The sequence below is a fragment of the Oryza sativa genome, chromosome 5, assembly GCF_034140825.1.
Source record: "Oryza sativa Japonica Group chromosome 5, ASM3414082v1".
Taxonomy (NCBI): domain Eukaryota; kingdom Viridiplantae; phylum Streptophyta; class Magnoliopsida; order Poales; family Poaceae; genus Oryza; species Oryza sativa.
Genome location: NC_089039.1, coordinates 8493044 through 8512337, shown reverse-complemented (window position 1 = coordinate 8512337; position 19294 = coordinate 8493044). Strand labels below are relative to the sequence as shown.

At 43.9% G+C, this 19294-nt stretch overlaps 1 protein-coding gene across 1 annotated transcript; it reads right to left on the bottom strand.

Moving 5' to 3' along the window:
* Positions 1 to 34: 34 nt before the first annotated feature.
* Positions 35 to 18291, bottom strand: LOC107277150 (uncharacterized). Its single transcript, XM_015782879.3, has 4 exons — positions 18061 to 18291; positions 17716 to 17974; positions 1010 to 2708; positions 35 to 900 (listed from the first exon to the last, which is right to left on the bottom strand). The coding sequence occupies exons 2-4, from the start codon at positions 17964 to 17966 to the stop codon at positions 322 to 324; spliced, it is 2529 nt and encodes an 842-aa protein (XP_015638365.1). The 5' UTR covers positions 17967 to 17974; positions 18061 to 18291; the 3' UTR covers positions 35 to 321.
* Between the last annotated feature and the right edge of the window lie 1003 nt (positions 18292 to 19294).

Genomic DNA, 19294 nt, shown 5'->3' with positions numbered 1-19294 from the left:
TAGATTTGAGCTCAACATGAACTTCAGACCATAGTTTTGAAACAATCAATAATAACATTGCCATTCCAAACATATAACAGTACTTATGTCAATAAATGTTTCAGAGATACTACACTTTTAAAGTATTCATACAATGTTCGACAATTGACATGCATAGTACAGAATATAGAAGGTACACTCCATTTGCACACTAGGTACAGAAAATAGACACGGCAGCACACTCCATTTGCTCGTGTAGTTCAGAAAATAGATAACTTCAGTCTTCAGATGACAAGTAGTACACTCGATGATCTGTTATTCTTGGAGATGCAATACATGATTTTAATCAGATAGGACTGTTACATCTTGTGCATTCTGGAGGAGTCCCTGGGCTTCTTTTACAAGAGAAGAGAGAGTTCTGGCAGGCTTTGTTATCTGACAATCTTGGACTGCAAAGAGCATGCAGTTATCGATGTCTGACATGTTCTTCAAAGCCGTGGACAGTACAGCATCGAAATGATTTCCATTGAAGTCTTTGATGCAGCTAGGTTTGAGATGAATTATCGCTATAACCACCTGACAGGCAAGTTTCACTATTCTTAGACAGTCAGCTGTGTTTTTGTTATTTGCTTCGATTATCTTCTTGAGCTTCTTCACCAGTGCTGCATCCACTGATGTGACATAACAAAATACATGTGCATCAACCATTTTGTTGCATATCACCACAAGAAGGGACATCAGAGCTGCTAGAAATTTCGTTTCTTCAGATAGCTCATCATTTTTCGGAACCCAGGGCTTCTTCGGACCAGATTGTTTTGGAGGCTTGCTTTCTTCATCGTTATGTACGTCAAAACTATTGCTTTCCCCTGCCCCTGGTACAGTTTCCTCCTTTATTTCCATTTTACTAATTAGATCAAGTATCTGCAGGAATAATAATATATTAACAGTATACTTATAATCAAGTGTCATATAACTGCATTTGGTTAATTCGTGTTAATGGTTTTAGTAAAAGAAAATAGTAGAAGTTTACCATTCTCAACAGTTTAACCACACATAGCTCTGATAGTTCATTGTACCTAACAAAATGGCAACATAAGTGCTCCAATATTGCTGCCGCACTTATCTGGCACTCCTTGTCTTGAACAAGTATATCAATGAGTTGAGCAACAACTGTATCATTTTCACAAAATACATCCTTGACAAATACCTGCCCATTTGCACCTTGAGCAGAAAGCAGTTTTGCAAGTTGTTCTCCTGCTTTTCTCCTCAATCTGCTTGTTCCTCTGTTGGAAAGGAAGATGCACCACAGCTTCCTGATGAAATCCTCCGCCATGATTGCAGGGCTACCAATTGCTATTTCTGTAAGAATCTCCATGGCATTTTCCTGAAGTTGCATGGGATAAGTTGCATTTTGGCCAAGAATCCCCAACAAGTTGCGGACCGCGTCCTCACAAGCCGAGATATCATGGCATACCCTTGTGCCAGCTTCTCCAGGAGCACTGATGAGCAGCCTCACCAGCTTCAGCAAAATGCTCAGTATATCAACCCATGCATTGTCATAATCTGTGTGAAGTAAAGCAGGAGAAGTGATTGGCGCAATGATCTTGGTAAGCAGCCGTTGGTTGCAGCAGATCTCTCTGCAGTTTTGGTCGTCACATGCGAGCCTCTCAAGTATCTGTAGGCCCTGATGAATCAACTCTCTAGTGCCTTGGGGCTTGAAGGAGCTCTTGTCATCCATCGTCCCAAATAAGAATTTCTTCGCTCTTCTGTCCATCCTTAGAAGCCTGTCAGTTATCTGCTCATCTATTGCAGTATTCATGTTCTTGTCTTTTTCTTCTTCTCCTCCTTCCTTGTCTTGATCCTGTTTCTGTGGACCTTTTTCAACCTCTTGGCAGTATTGTCTTAGTGGAGATACTTGAAGCAGAGAAGATATGCACTGCAGGGCACCTGGTATCTGAACAATGTGTAATGCACCCGTGGCAACATCTGCCACGATCCTTGCGGCGCGTTCTCTCATCTCTTGGTCCTCCAGTGCCGGGTCAGTCCACTGAAGCATTTTGATCAGATTCTGGATGGATTCGCTGGAGGACAGTAGCTCCAGTCTTATGGATGGCCTCTTGTTGACGACGAATGCATCAAGCATCCGTAAACCATCCAGATGATCATCCCGGGACACGGATTTCAGCAATCCGACAGCATATGTGACCATGTTCCAGCCACCGGGCAAGCTCAGATCATCTGCACACTTGGCTTTGGTTTCTCGGAGGTATTGAAGGAGCAATTTTTGGCCCCCAAAGTCCTTGTTAAGGCCGAATTCTTTGCTTGCCGACTTGGACAACTTCTCAAGGAAATACTGAAGCAGGAACCAGCAGTAGAAGCACACACTATGAGCCAGAGCTAGGGAGTAAAATATGAACAAGGCTGCTCTGAGATTTCCATTGTCATCACCATAATCGTGCCGTATTAGGCGGGTCATTGAGATCACCATGGATGCCATCGGCCCAAGCATATTGATGATCAGCACAGCTTCAATTAAAAGTGCGAGGAATACCACTACTATTTGCGCGAGCACCATCAGCACAATACCACACATCGAACTGAACACGAAGGCAGCAGTGGAATGCTTTTTCGCAGACTTTTGGAAAGCCGTAAAGGTTTCAATCATACTAGTTGTGGAGTTCAACACTGCCTCAACACTCTCGATGCTGTAATCGTGGACGGTCAAGACCCTGTTGCATTGGGTTTAGCGAGGAACATCATTAGCTATCAATCGTTTTTCTTCAACTGTTATATTTGATCGACATCCAACAAACTAATGAATCATATGCCATTCTTTTTTTTACAAAACAAAACATGCTATAGCTCAAAATTCAAAGATTGTATTTTGGTGGATCCTTACCGGCATGAATAAACAATTTGATCTTAATAAGCATAAAAACGCATTTAGTTCAATGCAGGAAATAAAAATACAAAGGAAACAAAAGAGTTTTTCAAACCGTGCAAGTTTAGGCTATACTTTGCGTATGTTGAAATGCCGGACATGTAGGGAAAGAAAACCAGGTAACTGATAAATAACAAGACTGGGAAAAATGCTTCGCAAGTTTTTTTTTTTTTTTGCCAGTGAGGCCAAAATGCTTCATAAGTTGTGGGGGCATGTTAAATAAGCCTCCTAAACAGGTCAGACCATATATATTTGCTAACACTCGTAAGTTAACTTAGTGAGAGTCACTACTAAAAAAGTTTTTTTTTTCATACGGCCAAAACCTATTTTTGCGTGTGGGTGGGCCGCTCGTCTACCCGAAAGTGTCTATGAAAATCACTATTTTTGCGTACAAGTGTTTATGTCGTCTGCACGTAAAAATAAAATAAAAAAAATAAAAATCCCCAAAAATCAAAACTCCAAACCCTAGCTAGGTGCTATCCGCCGGCGACATCGTCGCAACAGTCCACCACCGCTCCTCTTTGTCGCCCTCACCTCCTCTGTCAGGCTCCTCCTGCCACCATCGCAGGATCCACGTAGGGCCGCATGAGGGAGGGCCCCACCGCTGCTGCCCCACGCCTCCTCCATCAAGCTCTCGATCCGTCCCTCCCGAACCCGGAGGCAGCCGCTCCCACCTGCGGTCGGCTGCTCCCGAGCCTACTGTCGCTGCTCCTGCTCGTGGTTGGCCTCTCCCGTGCACACCACCGGATCCGCTTAGGGGACGACCGCCACCGTCAGATCCGCGCGGGGGAGGGCCCGTCGCTGTTGCCGTCGCCCCTTGCCTCCTCCACCAGGCTCTAGATCCGCCCCTCCCGAGCTGGAGGCAGGTTTATTTACAGTCCACCTGCAACTTATAAGGGTTCTTGTGCAGAAAAAATGTTTTTGTAGTGGTGAATTTTAACGATACGACAAGCACAACATATGCACTTCATTAATTCTTGTATTTTGATGAACAGGCACACCACAACATGAACGAGAGATGGTGGGAAGAAACCCACGTGAGGTAGCTCGAACTCTCGAGGCGGTAGGATTGAAAAACATAGTTCCATCACCTCCGACCCCTCTTCTAGGAGGAAGATGCATAGTTTGTAGTCGCGTTCCAGGAATCCTAATTCGTGTGCACGCAAGGGGCGCAAGTTGCGCACAGTTTTCTGCTGTGTGACAACAAGCTCAGGGTAGGGGTAGGGGTAGGGGTAGGGTTAGGGTTTCAGGGTGGGGTGAGCGAAGGGTTTTGTTAGGGAGGGGTAAGTGGGGGATCGGGCTTAGAGTATTGGCCTGCAAGGCGGCGGCAGCGGCATCGCCGGAGCCGTGGGGTCGGCAACGGGCAGTAGGCTAGTGTTGGTGGCAAGGGCAAAGCGAGGTGGAGGGGGGGGGGGAGGAGGCCAGCTGAGCGGGACAGCACCATCATTTTGATGCCTTTTGGCGCCGGTGATACCAGGCGATGGCATAGTGAGGATCGACAGCGAGAAAAGGAACTGACTTGGTTGATTGAGGAAGCTTTTCGGAGGGAGGAAGGAGGGGGATCGCTAGATAGAGGTCTTTGCAGCCGCCGTCATCGAAGGAGGAAGGCAACTCGACTGTGATTCCTTTTCTCCAACGATGGAGCTCGCAATAAGGAGGAGGAGGAGACTCGCTGGAAGGCCATCACCGGAGGAGGGGTGTCATCGTCGGGCTTGTGTGGAGAGAGATAGGGAAGGGTGCGTGTGATTGTGTGAGGAGATAAGATGGAGAGAGAGAGAGGGGAGGACACGCGGAAAGCATGAATCCTAAATGACTAGAGAGTGTGATAGAAGGATACATTAAGGATCTAGTGACAAAACAATTGCTGATTGAATTGAGTTTGAGTCCTGTGGGAAAGGATTGGTTTCAGTTGGTCAAAAGGGTGATTAGGTTCCATGGTAAAATCTGGCTAGGTGCACATACAGAGGCTAAACATGATGTTATGATGTCTCCACATGAAAAGTGGAATTGGTGGCCACTCTATCATGGCAGCAGCTTACCAAAGGATCAAAGTTTACATGGCCAGGGTTTAAGAAGGATGTTTAGAACAATGTGAAGTTTTCCAACAAGCAAAAGCTGAACATGGCATGGCTCCAGATTTGTTACGACCACTCCATGTTCCCCTACAAGTTTGGGAAATACCTAAGTCAGGCAGATTTTATATTATTCTAGTGGTCATTGATAAATTCACAAAGTTTGCCTAGTTGATTCCCCTATCTCATCCTTTCACAACACTTACTGTAGCCCAAGCTTTCATGTCCAATATTTATGAGACTTTGACATGCCTAAAATTATTATATCTAATAGAGATAGGTGTGGCAAGGACTATTTAAACTTCCCGTAAAAAAAGAACTATTTAAATTGGCATATGTGAAATTGAACATGAGCTCATCCTATCATCCCTAGACAGATGGGCAATCAGAAATGCTAAATCAATGCGTTGAAGCATTTTTGTGGTGTGATGTTCATGCTTGCCTGACTAAATGATCACAATAGCTCTCTCAAGCTCAACATTGATACAACACTGATTTCCATAGAGCCCTTGGAAAATAACCATATGAAATTTTATTTGCCAGAAAGCACACTTATTTTGGTGAAGTGAATCTGGGGCAGAGCATAATGCCTGATGTGCAGGTTTGGCTACAGGAATACTCACAGTTGAATGTGGTTCTACGTCATCAACTGATCAAGGCACAACAATGGTGGTTCATCAAGCCAACAAACACAGAACTGAGAGGTGGTTAGAATTGGGGGATCTAGTATACCTGAAACACCAACTCTTGATACACCAACCCTATATGCAGATAACTGTAGCATGACGTTCCTATCATAAACTCAGTTTCAAATACTATGGCCCCTACAGAGTGTTAGATTGGGTGAGAGCTGTGGCATACAAATTGGAGCTCCTAGTGTGTAGTCAGATACATCTGGTTGTTCATTTGTGGTTGCTAAAAAAGGCATTGAAGGTTGGAACGCAAGTAATTACTGATCTCCCTAAATTATGTTGATACTACAGCTGAAGTCGTGCCTGAAGAAGTGCTTCAACACCAACTGATCAAGAGTGGTAGGGCAATGATTCCTCATGTCTTGATACAATGGACCAGACTGCCAATGGAGTTGGCAACCTGGGAAAACCTGTGCCAGCTATGACAACGATTCCAAGATGCACCAGCTTAGGGACAAGCCGGTTCTTATGAGGGGGGAATTTTTGTGTCCTTGGAAGCATGAGTTGTGTTGTTGGGGTCAAATGATGTATGGGCCATGGGCCTCGTGGGTTGTCTTGGGCGAAACCCAGTTGTAAATGGTAAAAGACCTATTGACTCGACGGGCTATGGTATCGAAGAAGAGAAAATTGAATACCCCTACCGATCTCCGCTTACCTCTGCCTCTAGCTTCCTTGTCTTGCTTTCTCCTTTCTCCATGAAATCCCCATGAAATCTCTACCAATTGGCGAGATGCCAAAGCAATTGCCATGATTCGTGACAGAGATGCAAACGACATGGACTCTATGTAATTTGCAAAACATGAGTTGTAGCAAAGGCACATGGTTGGTTTTCAATGAGAAAGGGGTTTACTTGCTTGCCCAAGGACCAGCATAGAGTCCAATATTCACTTTATAGGTTGTAAGGCACTGAAGAGCAGATAAAAAGCACATAGAGAGAGTGACACACCTTAGGAGAGAGAGAACATGGCGAGATTGGGAAGCGAGTTTGTAAAGATGGGGAAAGAGGCACAACAACGTGATAAGAGATCATAGAGAGATGCATATAGGGCATATTTTGGCAAAAGGATTATGAGACATGGGATTGAGAAAGGGAAATGGGTAAATGGCTAAGATTGAGGTGTAAAAAAAAGGATGGCTAGGTGTTAATGCCAAAATATGGTAAGATTCTTTAGTGGATTTGGTTAGGGAAAGAACACAATCAACCGATGGAAAGTCTGTCCAGAAGAGACCAAGTTCAAGAAGGAGTCGTGAAGACCATGGCATGGCAGCTTAATTTATCTATTAATTATGCAGGGTTTAGTATTTTTTTTCTTTTTATCTTTAAAAAGTTTGGTTAGTGTCTGATTAGGACTTGTGTTTTATCTTTAGGAAACATGAGTCATTTATGATGGGGATTCATATTGGCTCGAGGTTATAAATATGTTATAAATATGTACATCTAGGGTTCTTCTAATCTATCTCTAGATCAATACAACTTTCAACATATCGCCACCCTAATTTACTCCTGTCGAGTTCTTAATTTCGAGCATGGGCTGCATCGGTTTAGTCCGAGACCTCTGGCGAGAAGTAAGTTCCGTCATCTTCGCTTGCATCGGCGTGGCTAGGACTTCCTCGGTTAGGTCCGATATTCTATTCGGACCGAAGCAAGTGTTGCCTATCTGGTATATCGTCTCTACTTTTGATTGCATTATTGTTTAGAGTCACATTGACTTAGTTAGGACTTCCTTCGTTCGGTCCGATATTCTGATCAAGTTGGCGTCTCTTTAAAGATAATGCTATTTTAAGATAGATTTGTTATATCCATCAGGTTTGCATAGATCTATCGATTCATCGAGTTTAGATTATCACACGCAATTTTGTACTGTCTCGGTTAGGTCTGATCTTTTAGATTGTATTGATAATCTAAGTCTTGTTAAGCCGATACGTTTCTTGCTTATGTTTCATTGGAGTGCTAACCGATGAGTTATCTGGTTACTAGTTCTAAGTGTTACATCGGCTTATATGGATTAGTTAGTTGTTGGATAAATCTATCTATATCAACTTCAATCTTATACCGTCTCGGTTAAGTCTAATCTATTACGATTGTCTTTGATAATGAAAAGTTCGCTAACTGATTGTAACAAAGGCTTCATTGTTTATCTAACTATTTGAGTCTATTTGTGTCGGATTTCCAACCGATCCAATTCTGCAACAAGCTTACAACCGACCGTTCAGTCCCATCAACATCGGCTGGCCTCAATGACCAAATGCATTCAGTGCTAAGTACTAGCATTGGATCCTTCAACTGATTCTACACCAAACCATCATTTATCCGCTATCGGCTGACACACACTTTTGGCCCACTTGAGATTATCATGATCCGCGCCCGGGTCTCCTAGTCTCCAACAACCGATCGTTCAATCTATCAGCTAATTGCTGCTACTTGACATCTCTTGTCAGTTGCAGAATTAAACTGACTGGCATGCCCGTACCTCATTGTCACATCCTGATTTTCGTTTTAGGATTTATAAATTATTTAATAAATTATTATTAGAATTTATATTAAATGTTCATTAATTTACAAGTGAAGTTAAATGTGAGAAATAAAATTTCCTAAATATAAAGCATGGCTGGATTTAAGTTTTATTAAATTCTCCATGGTTAATTATACTCTCTGGAATTTTCTCGGATTTTTCGGAGCTCAACTCTTAATTTGGAAAAGTAATAAAAATCCTCCTCCTCAGCTTGGGCCCTTTTCAGCCCATTCCTTCCTCTTCTCTCTCCCTTCCTCAGCCCATCCTAAAGTCTGCATTACCTCCCTCTCACAACAGTGTCATCTTCTTCCTCCAGAGCCCCTGTTCTGCCCGATGCCGTGCGTTGCAACGCCACCTTCTCCGTTCGATCCGGCCGAACTGTTGATCCCCTTCCAAAATTGATTGCAAAAACGGATTCCTCTCTATCTCCTCTACCTAATCCCGAAGAAACCCCCATCAAATTCGTTATCTATCTCACGAATTTTGGCCGTTTTTATTCGGGTGAACTCGGATAAATCCTAACTTCCTTCACCAAATCCATCCGTTCCTGAGCCGATCTCCTCCACCCATGCCTATAAATAGCATCCCCTAGTCGTCCTCTTCCGTTTGCCCCAAGTCCCGAGCTCCCTCGTCGCCCGTAGCGCTGCCGCCACGTTGCCCTAGCCGCCGCCGTCGCCGGCGACCTTCCAGCCGCGTCGCGCCGCCGCGGTAGCCGTCGCCGTTGCCATCCGTCGAAGCCGTTGGGTGCGCACGGAGGAGAGGAACCCCGGCCGCCCCTTCGCAGCCGCCGAAGACAGCCGGAGCGCCGTCGCCATTGTTGACCCGAGCCGAGCCGCCGTCGAACCTCGTCGCCGGCCGTCGTTCGTCGTCGTCCGTCGTTGTTCTTTGCACCGGTGAGTTCGCGTCATCGTCCTCTACGCGTAGATGTCCTCCGTTAGCCCAACCGAGCCTTCTTTTGCCGGTGGTCGTGTGGAAGCCGTGCCATGGACGGCGATGACGTCAGCGATGACGTCATTAATCCCTTTTCTTAGTTTTCTTTATTAGATGAAAATCGATTAAACTTTGGAAATTCATAACTAAATCATCGTAACTCGGATTTGAGTGGTTCAAGTTGCTAAATTTTTCTAAAATCAAGATCTACATGTTAAAAATATCTATGTGTACTGTTTATGCTTGTTTTTGTACTGTTTTGTTAATTTTGTTCATTTGCTTTAGTTTCCGACGTTCCGGAAGAGAGCGTTTTCGTTGAGGAAGGTTCGGAAGCGTTTGAAGAAGCTCAAGGCAAGTCACACAGATCCCAAACAACCCTTGGAGCATATTGAACTTATTTAAAGCTATTGTTTTATTTCAACTTATGCATTATTTTCAAATGTCATCGGGTGGTGAGCCTTTCCCAATTAATTAATGGCCGAAGATGACTTTATTTTCCTATGGGTTATAATTTAATTAGCTAGAACCTTATATATTGGTTTGGTTCAGCTAAATGCTATATATATAATTGCTTAGCCATGCTTAGAAACATTAGCTCATTAATGGGATGAATCATACTACATTATTAATTATGGTTATATTTAATGGTAGCTCACGATGGTTAATCGTGTTATGTTAATTAATTGATAATTAAAACCTAATTAAAGGTGGGTTGTGAGCATATGGTTTTGATGGTTGTGCTCATGACAATTAAGGACCGGTTCGCGAGCTACTGTTGTGAAACATTTACCGTGCTAACCATAAGCCAGCGTGGGCAACGGCTTTATCTTTTTTATAGCATAGTTCATTACAGGGTGCCAGACTGAGAAGCGGCGAGAAGTCCGTGGGGGTCGCTGGGGAGTCCATGCCTCTGGTTTTTGAGGGAGTGATTATGATCCAGAAATAGTGCACTGTGGTGAGTTGTATTGTGCAAAAGGTACTGTCACGATTCCCCCCTTTGGTGGTACTTCGGGGCATGGTAACATGTGTGGAATCATGTCTTGTGGGTACAGTGGTACATCTCTGGCCAGAGTAAAACTATTCGAATAGCCGTGCCCGCGGTTATGGGCGGGTTGAGCAATGTTTTTCGTGATTAGTCTCACACTACTCATTAATAATAATAATGTGATAATAAATTTGACTCCTGGTTTGGAATGGATAATTCCTGGTTTGGAGGTTTGATCTGTACGACCGGGGTTGGTTGTTCAGGTTTGGTTGGGCCTGAGCAGCATGGGTGTGCTGTTCAGTGTTGATTAAAATTTCTGATTAATTACTCTACTGTTTTACTACTCTTAACTCTTTGCTAAATGCTGCTTTCGCAAATGAGCCTATATTATGCCATCCTTTGGTATACTTGTGCACTTGCATATTTGCTGTATGGCTTGCGGAGTATGTCATATGCTCACCTTGCAATAATCATCAAACCTTAGTTGAAGAAAAAGGATCCGGAAGGAGAAGACGTTTGGCTTATACCCCAGTTGAGCTGCTTGTGGGAGTGGAGCTAAAGCCATCGCTAGACCGTTAATTCCGCTGCTGTTTTTCTTTTCTTTTCTAAGTATGTAACGTTATTATTATGATGGATTTGTATATTAAATTGTCAGTTTGTGTATCTCGGCTGATTCCTGGACGAGGATTTTATGCACAAATAAGTTCAGAAATTACTAGTGAATTTCCGGGCGTGACACTCATCAAGATCTAGGACCTGTATTGGAACTAAGTAGATCTCTCATGCCTCATTGTTGGTGTGATCGATGCACATCCGGCACGTCGGACGGAAAATTTCGTGTCAACACTAGGATATGGGGCATTTGCAAATTTGCCACCGGTTTTTTCAATATTGTAAGGATGCCACTCGAATGACAGTTCTAGTGTCATTTTTGCAATTTTCTAGTGGCAGTTTTGCAATAACAATTCAAAGTAGTGGTAAATTTGCAATTGCCCCTAAAATGTTTACCCTTTGGAGAGTGGAATATCATTTCCGTATCCTATTTGCCAAAGGAGTCCATAGTATTTGAATAAGAGCAGGTGGTGGGAAAGATAAGAAATGCTTGGTGGAACCAGGGTTTGCAAAACCGCCGGTAACCGCGGTTACCAGGCTTACCATGGGGGTTCGGTAACCCTTACCGGCAGTAGGGTTTGCCAAATTTTGAGCAAATTCAAAAATTCGAAAAAAATCAAAAAAAAAGCAATGTAGTGCTTGATTTGTAGTGTATTATGGTGAAGAAATTTCATGAAAAAGAGTCAATTAGGACATAGGAAAAAGAAATAATGAAGTGGGCCTAAGCTTGCACTGGTCATGTGGCCCATTAAGACCCATACGTGGAGAAAATATCACCAAGTACTCTCATCTCTCTATTTTTTTTGTTATTATCCCCAAATTCTACACACATTTAAGTGTTTCTCCAATTCTTTTTACATTTTTTTTTCATTTTGTTCTTCTTTCGTCCAAACATCTCACGGTTACCACGAAAATACCACGGTAATCGCTCCAAACCATGCGGTAACCGTGCCAAAACCGTGCTACCACAGATTTTGAATTCAAATTTTTGAAACCGAAATTTACGCGGTTTTTTCACGGTTACCGCGGGAGGGGGGTGATGAGGATATAACTAGCTCGGATATAACCATGACTACCTTATGTATTAATCAAATAAAGGTGCATATGTTCTACATTAGATTTACTTGTTATATATTTGAACAAACGTTGCTACACAATGAGTTTTGTGTGTTTTCGTTTGCAGAGGTACTTGCTTGGGCGAAGGAAAAGAGACCGAGCGTAACTGATGCATGGATGATTAAAGAAGTTGATTGGGGACCAAAACCAAGACGTTCTCCAAGTCTACTTCTACCTCACCACGTCACTTTTGGTCCATAGAAGACAAGAGATCAAGTTGTACACGTTTTGTATTCGGATTTGGGCCTCCTAACAGCATCAACTTCAAACAAACATAGCCGCTGATCTAGAAGGAATTTCGGTGTTCACGAGTACTTGTTGGAAAGCTTATGGAGTCTACTTTCAGATGGTTTTTGTCCCACGTCAAAATACCTACCGAGCTGCCAGGAATCTGCAAAACAAGCCACGTATCTCATCCAGACGGAATCTGACTCGGGTTTTGGGCCTTGTAATTGTGTCGTGGGCTTAGCCCAAGGGGGTGTGCGCCCTAGGGCAACCCTAGGACGTTCCTAATCATATTAATTCGGTAGCCGTCATCGTTTAGAGTTGAGTTTTGCTTAGATTATTCTGTCAAGAACAATTTCGCCGCTAGATCGGTTTGTGGAACCCCAAATTCGAGTGCTTAATCATTCATATGCAATTTGGTTGCAATCTATCCTGTTCTTGGTTGTGTTCTTCGATTCGCTTGCAGGGATTAGCCTTCTCGGCGAGGTCAACCAGGTTTCGACATGGTTGATAACCAGAAGAGACGTGGTGCTGCGATTGCGGGGCTCAGTAGCGTGTTCGTTCAGAAGCCGGATCGAGTTGTGTCACGACTCCGCCCAAATCGACTGTTTATTAATACCTATCGGAAGATCGGAACCGAACATCCCTCATAGGGGGGGGTTGGTAACCACCCCGAAAACGGTTAGGGGAACCCTGGGCGGAACTAGCTAGAAAAGTAGTTCACCAATATCACTAACTAATATCACCCATGATAGGGTAACCTTGGGTACATAAAAAGTTTAACAAGAAATCTTGATAGATATATAACATCTTGTTAGTTGACGCTAATGAGTCTATTGTAAGTCGGCCCCAAGCGGACAAGCATTGTTGCGTTGGTCAGGGCGACCGCTGTCACACCCGGAGTTTTCCCCTTTTCCGTATTTGCTAAATCATTGCTAAATCATCTATAGAAATTACTTTCTTAACCAGGAGGAAACTCTAAATAACAATGTGTTTAATAATCAGAATTGTCACGGAGATTTTTTTTCGAATTTTCTTTGCTTTAAATCACTAACAGGATGTTCAACAGAATATTCAGAGCAAAGGAATTAATGAAGTTAATTTAAAATGTTAGGAGTTGAATTAATAATTCTTTCCCCACTCTTCTTTGGTTGTGAACCGTCCCCAGTTCACTCTCCCCGTTTGTGGTATGCTGTATCTGTCAGTGTTAAGGATAAGGCATACCCTCTGTCCTACGACTTACGGAATATACCAATAAGGTATACCCTCACGTATACGGTTGGTTTCCGGATATGCCGTTAGAAATTTACCTCAAATTATCGGAAATATCTCTACGAGTTAAGGAATTGCTGAAATCTTACTCGGAAGGGGTAAAATCTCTAGTATATCGTGTCGGTTTACATAATCTCCAAGTCTTACTTGAGGGTCAAGGTATCCCACGGTATAAAAGGGACCCCTAGGGATAGGCTATGGGCATCGCATCTCATCGCCAACACACCCACCAAAGTTTACGAAGCCGGAGTCCACAGAGCCAACTCACCAGGAGATCTCGTCGAATCCCTCGACTACGATCTCATCGGTATCACCTGTTCGGTTACTCTCTTTGAATTGTAATCTGTTCTCATCATCATCAATCCCATATAAACTGGACTAGGGCTATTACCTGATAAGGGGCCTGAACCAGTATAATCCTTGTCTTTTGTCTGTTTTGATATCATACTACGTAGATCCCTGTTCCAACGTACCCCAATACCCTATTCCTCCGGTCTGCGAGTATCACTCGTCGACAGTATCCACCAACCCCGTTGCCGCCACGGTTTCGTTTTGTATGTTGAACCGAGTCATATTCTTTTTCCGGTCCTGTTTCCTTTTCCTTTCCCAAAATGGCACCGCATTGGTTTTCCTTTCCTTTCCTTTTTTGGTCCCCTCTTATTCGTATCCAAATCCCATCCCCTTTCCCTAGCTGAGTCCCTCTCCCCCTCTTACTAAACGTGCGCGTCTCCCCTCCCAGTCTCGGCCGGCTGCCGCCTTCCCCCTCCCCTTGCGCGCCGCCGGGCCCACCTAATCTAAACCTACTCTAATTCCGCATCCTCTTATTTAAGTTCCCATACCCCTCCGTTTTTTTCTATTTTCCTTCACCGCAAAACCCTAGCCATCGCCTCCCCTACGCCCTAGCCACCACCGTCGCTGTGTCGCCACCGCTAGCTGCCTCCCGCCGTCGTCGTCATTGCGTCGCTGGTGAGCCGTCCTCCTCTCCCGCCGGTATGGTTTGTCATTGTGTGAGGTTCCTAGGGTTTAATCTAACCTAATCCCTCATTGTCTAGCGTCGCTGTCATCTCCGTGTGTGCCGCCGGATCATCGTTGCCATCTCCTCCTCCCCGATCATCTAGGTTTGGTGAGGTTCCTAACCGTGATCTCCTAGTTTAGGTTTTTAATTTCCTATTTGCGTAGTGGGTCTAATCCTAATTGTGCCGCCGCCGCTGCTGCACCACTGTCAAGCCGCCGCCGCTGTGCCGTGCCACCGCAGCCGCTAGCCGCAGTCGCGCCGCCGCTGTGCTGTGCTGCCGCAACCACTAGCCGCAGCCACCCGCTGCCGAGTGCCACCACCGTGCGCCGCTGCCGCCCACTGTCGTGCCAGCCGCTGAGCGTCGCCGCTGTCCCGCGCTGCCACCGCTGCCGCCGGTTATCACCGTTTGCCATAGTCGTATCGCTGCTAGATCGTGACACCGCCACTTGTCGCTCGGTAGCCGAGTTGCCTAGCCGCAGTCGTCAACCCGAGTCGCTACCGGCCTACCGTTTGCCGTACCGGGTCGTTGCCGCAAACCGAGTTAAGTCTACCGGTCTTGCCGCAGCCATTCGCTAGTCGTTAATCGTTCGTTCGCATGAAGTATAGTCCAAAGCCTCGTTCGTTCGGTCGTCCCGAGTCGTTCTTTAGTTTTAGAGTCGTTCTAAGCCATCAGTTCCGTTCGTCGGTTCAGTTGACCGTTTGAGTGGTCCCATGTCACGGTGGGTTGACTCATTGAGTTGATATCCCGTGAGGCTTGCTTACTGGTGTTGACTCATTGACTTATTTCTCTTAATGTGTAATAATGGACTAAGGTTTTTCGGTTAATAGTAAATACACATCTCATATTCTAAAATTCATATCTAAATAATCTGAGCTCCGTTTTAATCCATTAAAGTTGCAGTGAATTCATTAAAATATCCACCACAGACTTATTTGATGTATTATTGTATGCTTTGTTTGTCGTTTAGATTCCGACAGTTCCGACGCTCCAGTTTATTTTGAAGTGGTTGCTGCGGTTCCGTCAGCTCAAGAGCAATGCAAGTCATACATACAACATTGATCATGTTGAACCTATTTTATAAAATCCCATGCTTTCTATTAAATTGCATTATTTTAGAATGTCATGTGGGATGGATGCCTATCGTACTCAGCCTGTTGATATCTTATGCCATTGATAGCTTGGGATATAATTGACTAGATGATTGGTTTAGGAATGCTTAGCCATGCTTAGATCAATTAGTTCATAATGAGATTCACTATAATTAGTCCTTAACTATATGATGATGTACCACCATGGTTAAGGTTTAATTAAACAAAAATATGCTTTAATGGTGGGTTGTGGGTGTATGGTTTTGGAAGTCGTGCCATGACAATTAAGGATTGGTTCTCGGGAATCCCTGGAAGATATAACCGTACTTATCACAGGCTAGCGTGGGCTCCAAGCTAAATCTAGAGTATAACTTAACCTAGCTGACATACCATGGCAAGGGTAGAGGCGATGGTGAAGTTCAGACCTAGCTCTGGTCTCTGTTGTTTCCGAATTTACCTAGGCACGAGAGGGGACTGCCCGACTTGGCTAAAAAGGAGGGGGTGAAAGCTGAGGTGGGTATGTTCGGTTAGGGAGAGTTATATGAAGGGTTTTGTCACGGTTTCTCCCTTTGCAGTATCGCGGTAGTCTTCAGCGCATGGTAACATGTGTGGAATCGTGTCTTGTGGATAAAATTGTACACCTCTGATCAGAGTTAAAACTATTCGAATAGTCGTGCCGGTTATTGGGCGGTCAACCAGCTCACCGTGATTAGTCTCATTCTTAATAATATGACTTAATGAACTGGTGTAGTTTAGGTGGTTTGGTTGGGCCTATTGCAATGTGGTTTAGCGTTGGGCAGTGATATTTTAATATTGCTTAATTATATATTGTTTTACTGTATTCAAATTATGATTTATAAATGCTGCTTTTATTACAAATATCTTATGGCCATTCCTTTGTGAATATCTTGCATCATACCTTCCCGTTGGTATGACTTGTTGAGTACGGTGGTTGGTACTCAGTCTTGCTTTATTTTTCCTAATACAGAGACAGAGAATGGTTCACATGGTGAGTTCTATGAGGATTGAGCTTGTTCCGGACATTGAGGATGCCTGTGGTTTTATGGAGGATGCAACGCTTTTGGTCGTGAAGATTAAGTCTAGATTATTTCTTTATTTCTGCTGAGTTTGTAAGCATTATTTACTATTTTTGTAAGATGTGGATCTGTTTATTAATTTGTCGTTTATGTACTCTGGCTGGTCCTGGACAGAGATTTTAATACATATTCTGCTTGAAATTCGGATAATGAATTTCTGGGCGTGACATCCGCTCGTGTGCCTCTCATCTAACACTCGATGGAAGTGTTAACGCCCAAATTTGACACCTAAACACGAAATAGGAAAACATGGCCAGATTTGGAAGTACCCGGTTTCCACCACGGGAGGCCGATCTGCCCATTGCCTTGAGGCTAGTCAGACCGCAGGTATGTGGTCGGTCTGACCAGCGGCATCTGGCCAATAAGACCGGCTGAGTCTTACTCCGACTAGAATATCATCGGGTCTTGGTTTTTCTTGCTTGGGAAAGTACTTTCTAAGTTCTAATTGGTCTCTACCTTGATTTTAACATGGAGGAGGTCTTGTAGGAGACAAGACCAACCTCTTTATAAGGGCCAAGGCCCATTCAATTGAGACACCAATCTAATTTTAACACAATTAGCCAATTGAATCATTTTTCATTATCACATCTACTTTTTACTTAGTTCTAGTCTAGTTTTCATCCATCTTCATCGGTTTATGTTGAAAGCCGTCCGTCCTTGTCACGAGAGTGTGATTACCCGTTCGTAGGTTTGTTCAAAAAATATTCCGTTTGCCCATGAGACGAGTGGTTATCCCTATCCCAACTAAGAAGCTCCGCTAGCTGGTTTAATTTTACAAAACCCATCTTGATTTGATTTGGTTTAGTTCGAGGCTGTTGATAACTCCGTAACAATGCAAAGCATTAGGTGTCAACATTAATGTGATTGCTCGGCGTGACAAAAAAAAAAGTTGCTAACAGAAAGCATTATTGCCGATTATATTTGTTACTTCCTCCGTTTCACAATGTAAGAACTCACGTATATTTAGATGTTAATGAATCTTAACATACATCTAAATGAATGGAGGAAATACTGGAAAGTCTTACATTGTGAAACGGAGGAAGTACTTGTTTTGCCTAAAAAAGATGTATCATAGGCGTATATATATGTTTAAATAAATCAGCTGAACATTTGTCAAAGCACGAATCACAGGCATATACGAATGGCTGGGCTTTCAAATGAATGAGAGGCCACTTACGTGGATGCAAGCACTAGGCTGATAGCTGTGAGGAACCAAAACTCGTTAATGGGCACCGTGGAGACGAAGCCGCCGAGGAGGACCACCGTCGACCACGTCAGCGACAGGTAGCCCACACCGGTGACGAGCTTCCCGATCACTGCCTGGGTTATCGCGACATCGTTGATGGTCGAATCAGACCGCTGATGACTCCATGTCCGCGGTACGCTCTGCATCGCCGATCCTCCCAGCTCGCTCCTGCGATTATTCATTCCGCCGCCTGCAACAAATTAAGCAGCCAGAGAATCACTGAGACCAATGTGCATGCCGAATGGAATGGAACCAAGAGGAAAGACAGATTCAAACCAAGGATATGATATGTACGACTTCAAATGCTTCACGAATAATGCGCACAATAGCTTGTTCGGCTCCAGATGCCCGTAAGGCCGTAAGTGGGGTTACTTGAAAGGGAAAATGGTACGAATGGTTGGCATGTCGGGGATATTAATGCTATCACCGGCGGACGGCGGTGGCCCAAACATCATATCGATGACACTACGACAACGTAGAGGAAGAAGGAAGAAAAAGAGTTGGAGGCTGCTTTTCCTTTTGAAAAAATATATAGTATAATATATTGTGCTCAGTAGGCCGACATGAGTTGCATGCTGCAAGCAAGTACCTTATGCCATGCATGGATCCAATGCATGCTTTGGTGGTGATCTGTTCGATTCTAAACTTGCTTGCTTAGATTTTTTTTTGTTAGATTCTAAACTTTCGCTTTGCTCCTCGTATCGGAAGATAATCAAGTTTCCTTCTTTATAGCCATCCAACATGGGCTTGTCCTTGGTGTCTTCTTTTACTGTTGGTCACTAAGCTGTAAGGTTGTCTTTGGGACATGGGTTTGGGACTTTGGGATATGATTTCCCATCCCTTAAAGGGTAAGCCATTTATTCTTCTCACCCTATTTCATACTATGTCTCTATTCATTTCCATTTCCCAATCCCACCTCTCCTAACCCATTTTCCAAACACACCCTAAACACGTTGACAGCGGATGGACGCATGACATCTACCGTAACAGCAGGTGCTATCGACATGCCCTACTATATGTAAAATCAAGGAGTTGATTTAGATTTTGTGTGATGAAAGCATTGGTGGTTTTAATGTTTCATGTGTGAAAGATTGGTTTCTTGCGATGATATTTCAGAGTTATATAGATGATTGCTTTTGTGAAGTGATGTTGTTGTTGACCCCGGGTGGTGCCGCCGGTCAGACTGGCCAGCCTGACGGCCTAACCGGCAGATTCCTGTTCATTGTCGGTTTCAGGTTGTCTTATCGGTTTTGGATGTTTCCTTCAGGGATTTGACTTATAGATGGTTCCTATGCATATGGATAATATTGTTATACTAATGTCAGTTAAGTTGGGTTCTTGGTTGTTGTATGTGCAGGTGTTGCTTGAGGCCTTGGGAGAGTGTTGTCGGTGATAGATTAGAGTTGACTTGGGAGAAGTAGACGTCTAGAGATCAAGAGATCATGCGGGATGCTAAAAGGCTGGAGAACAATGCACGTGGTGATGAAGAATCCATATGGTATATAAGAGG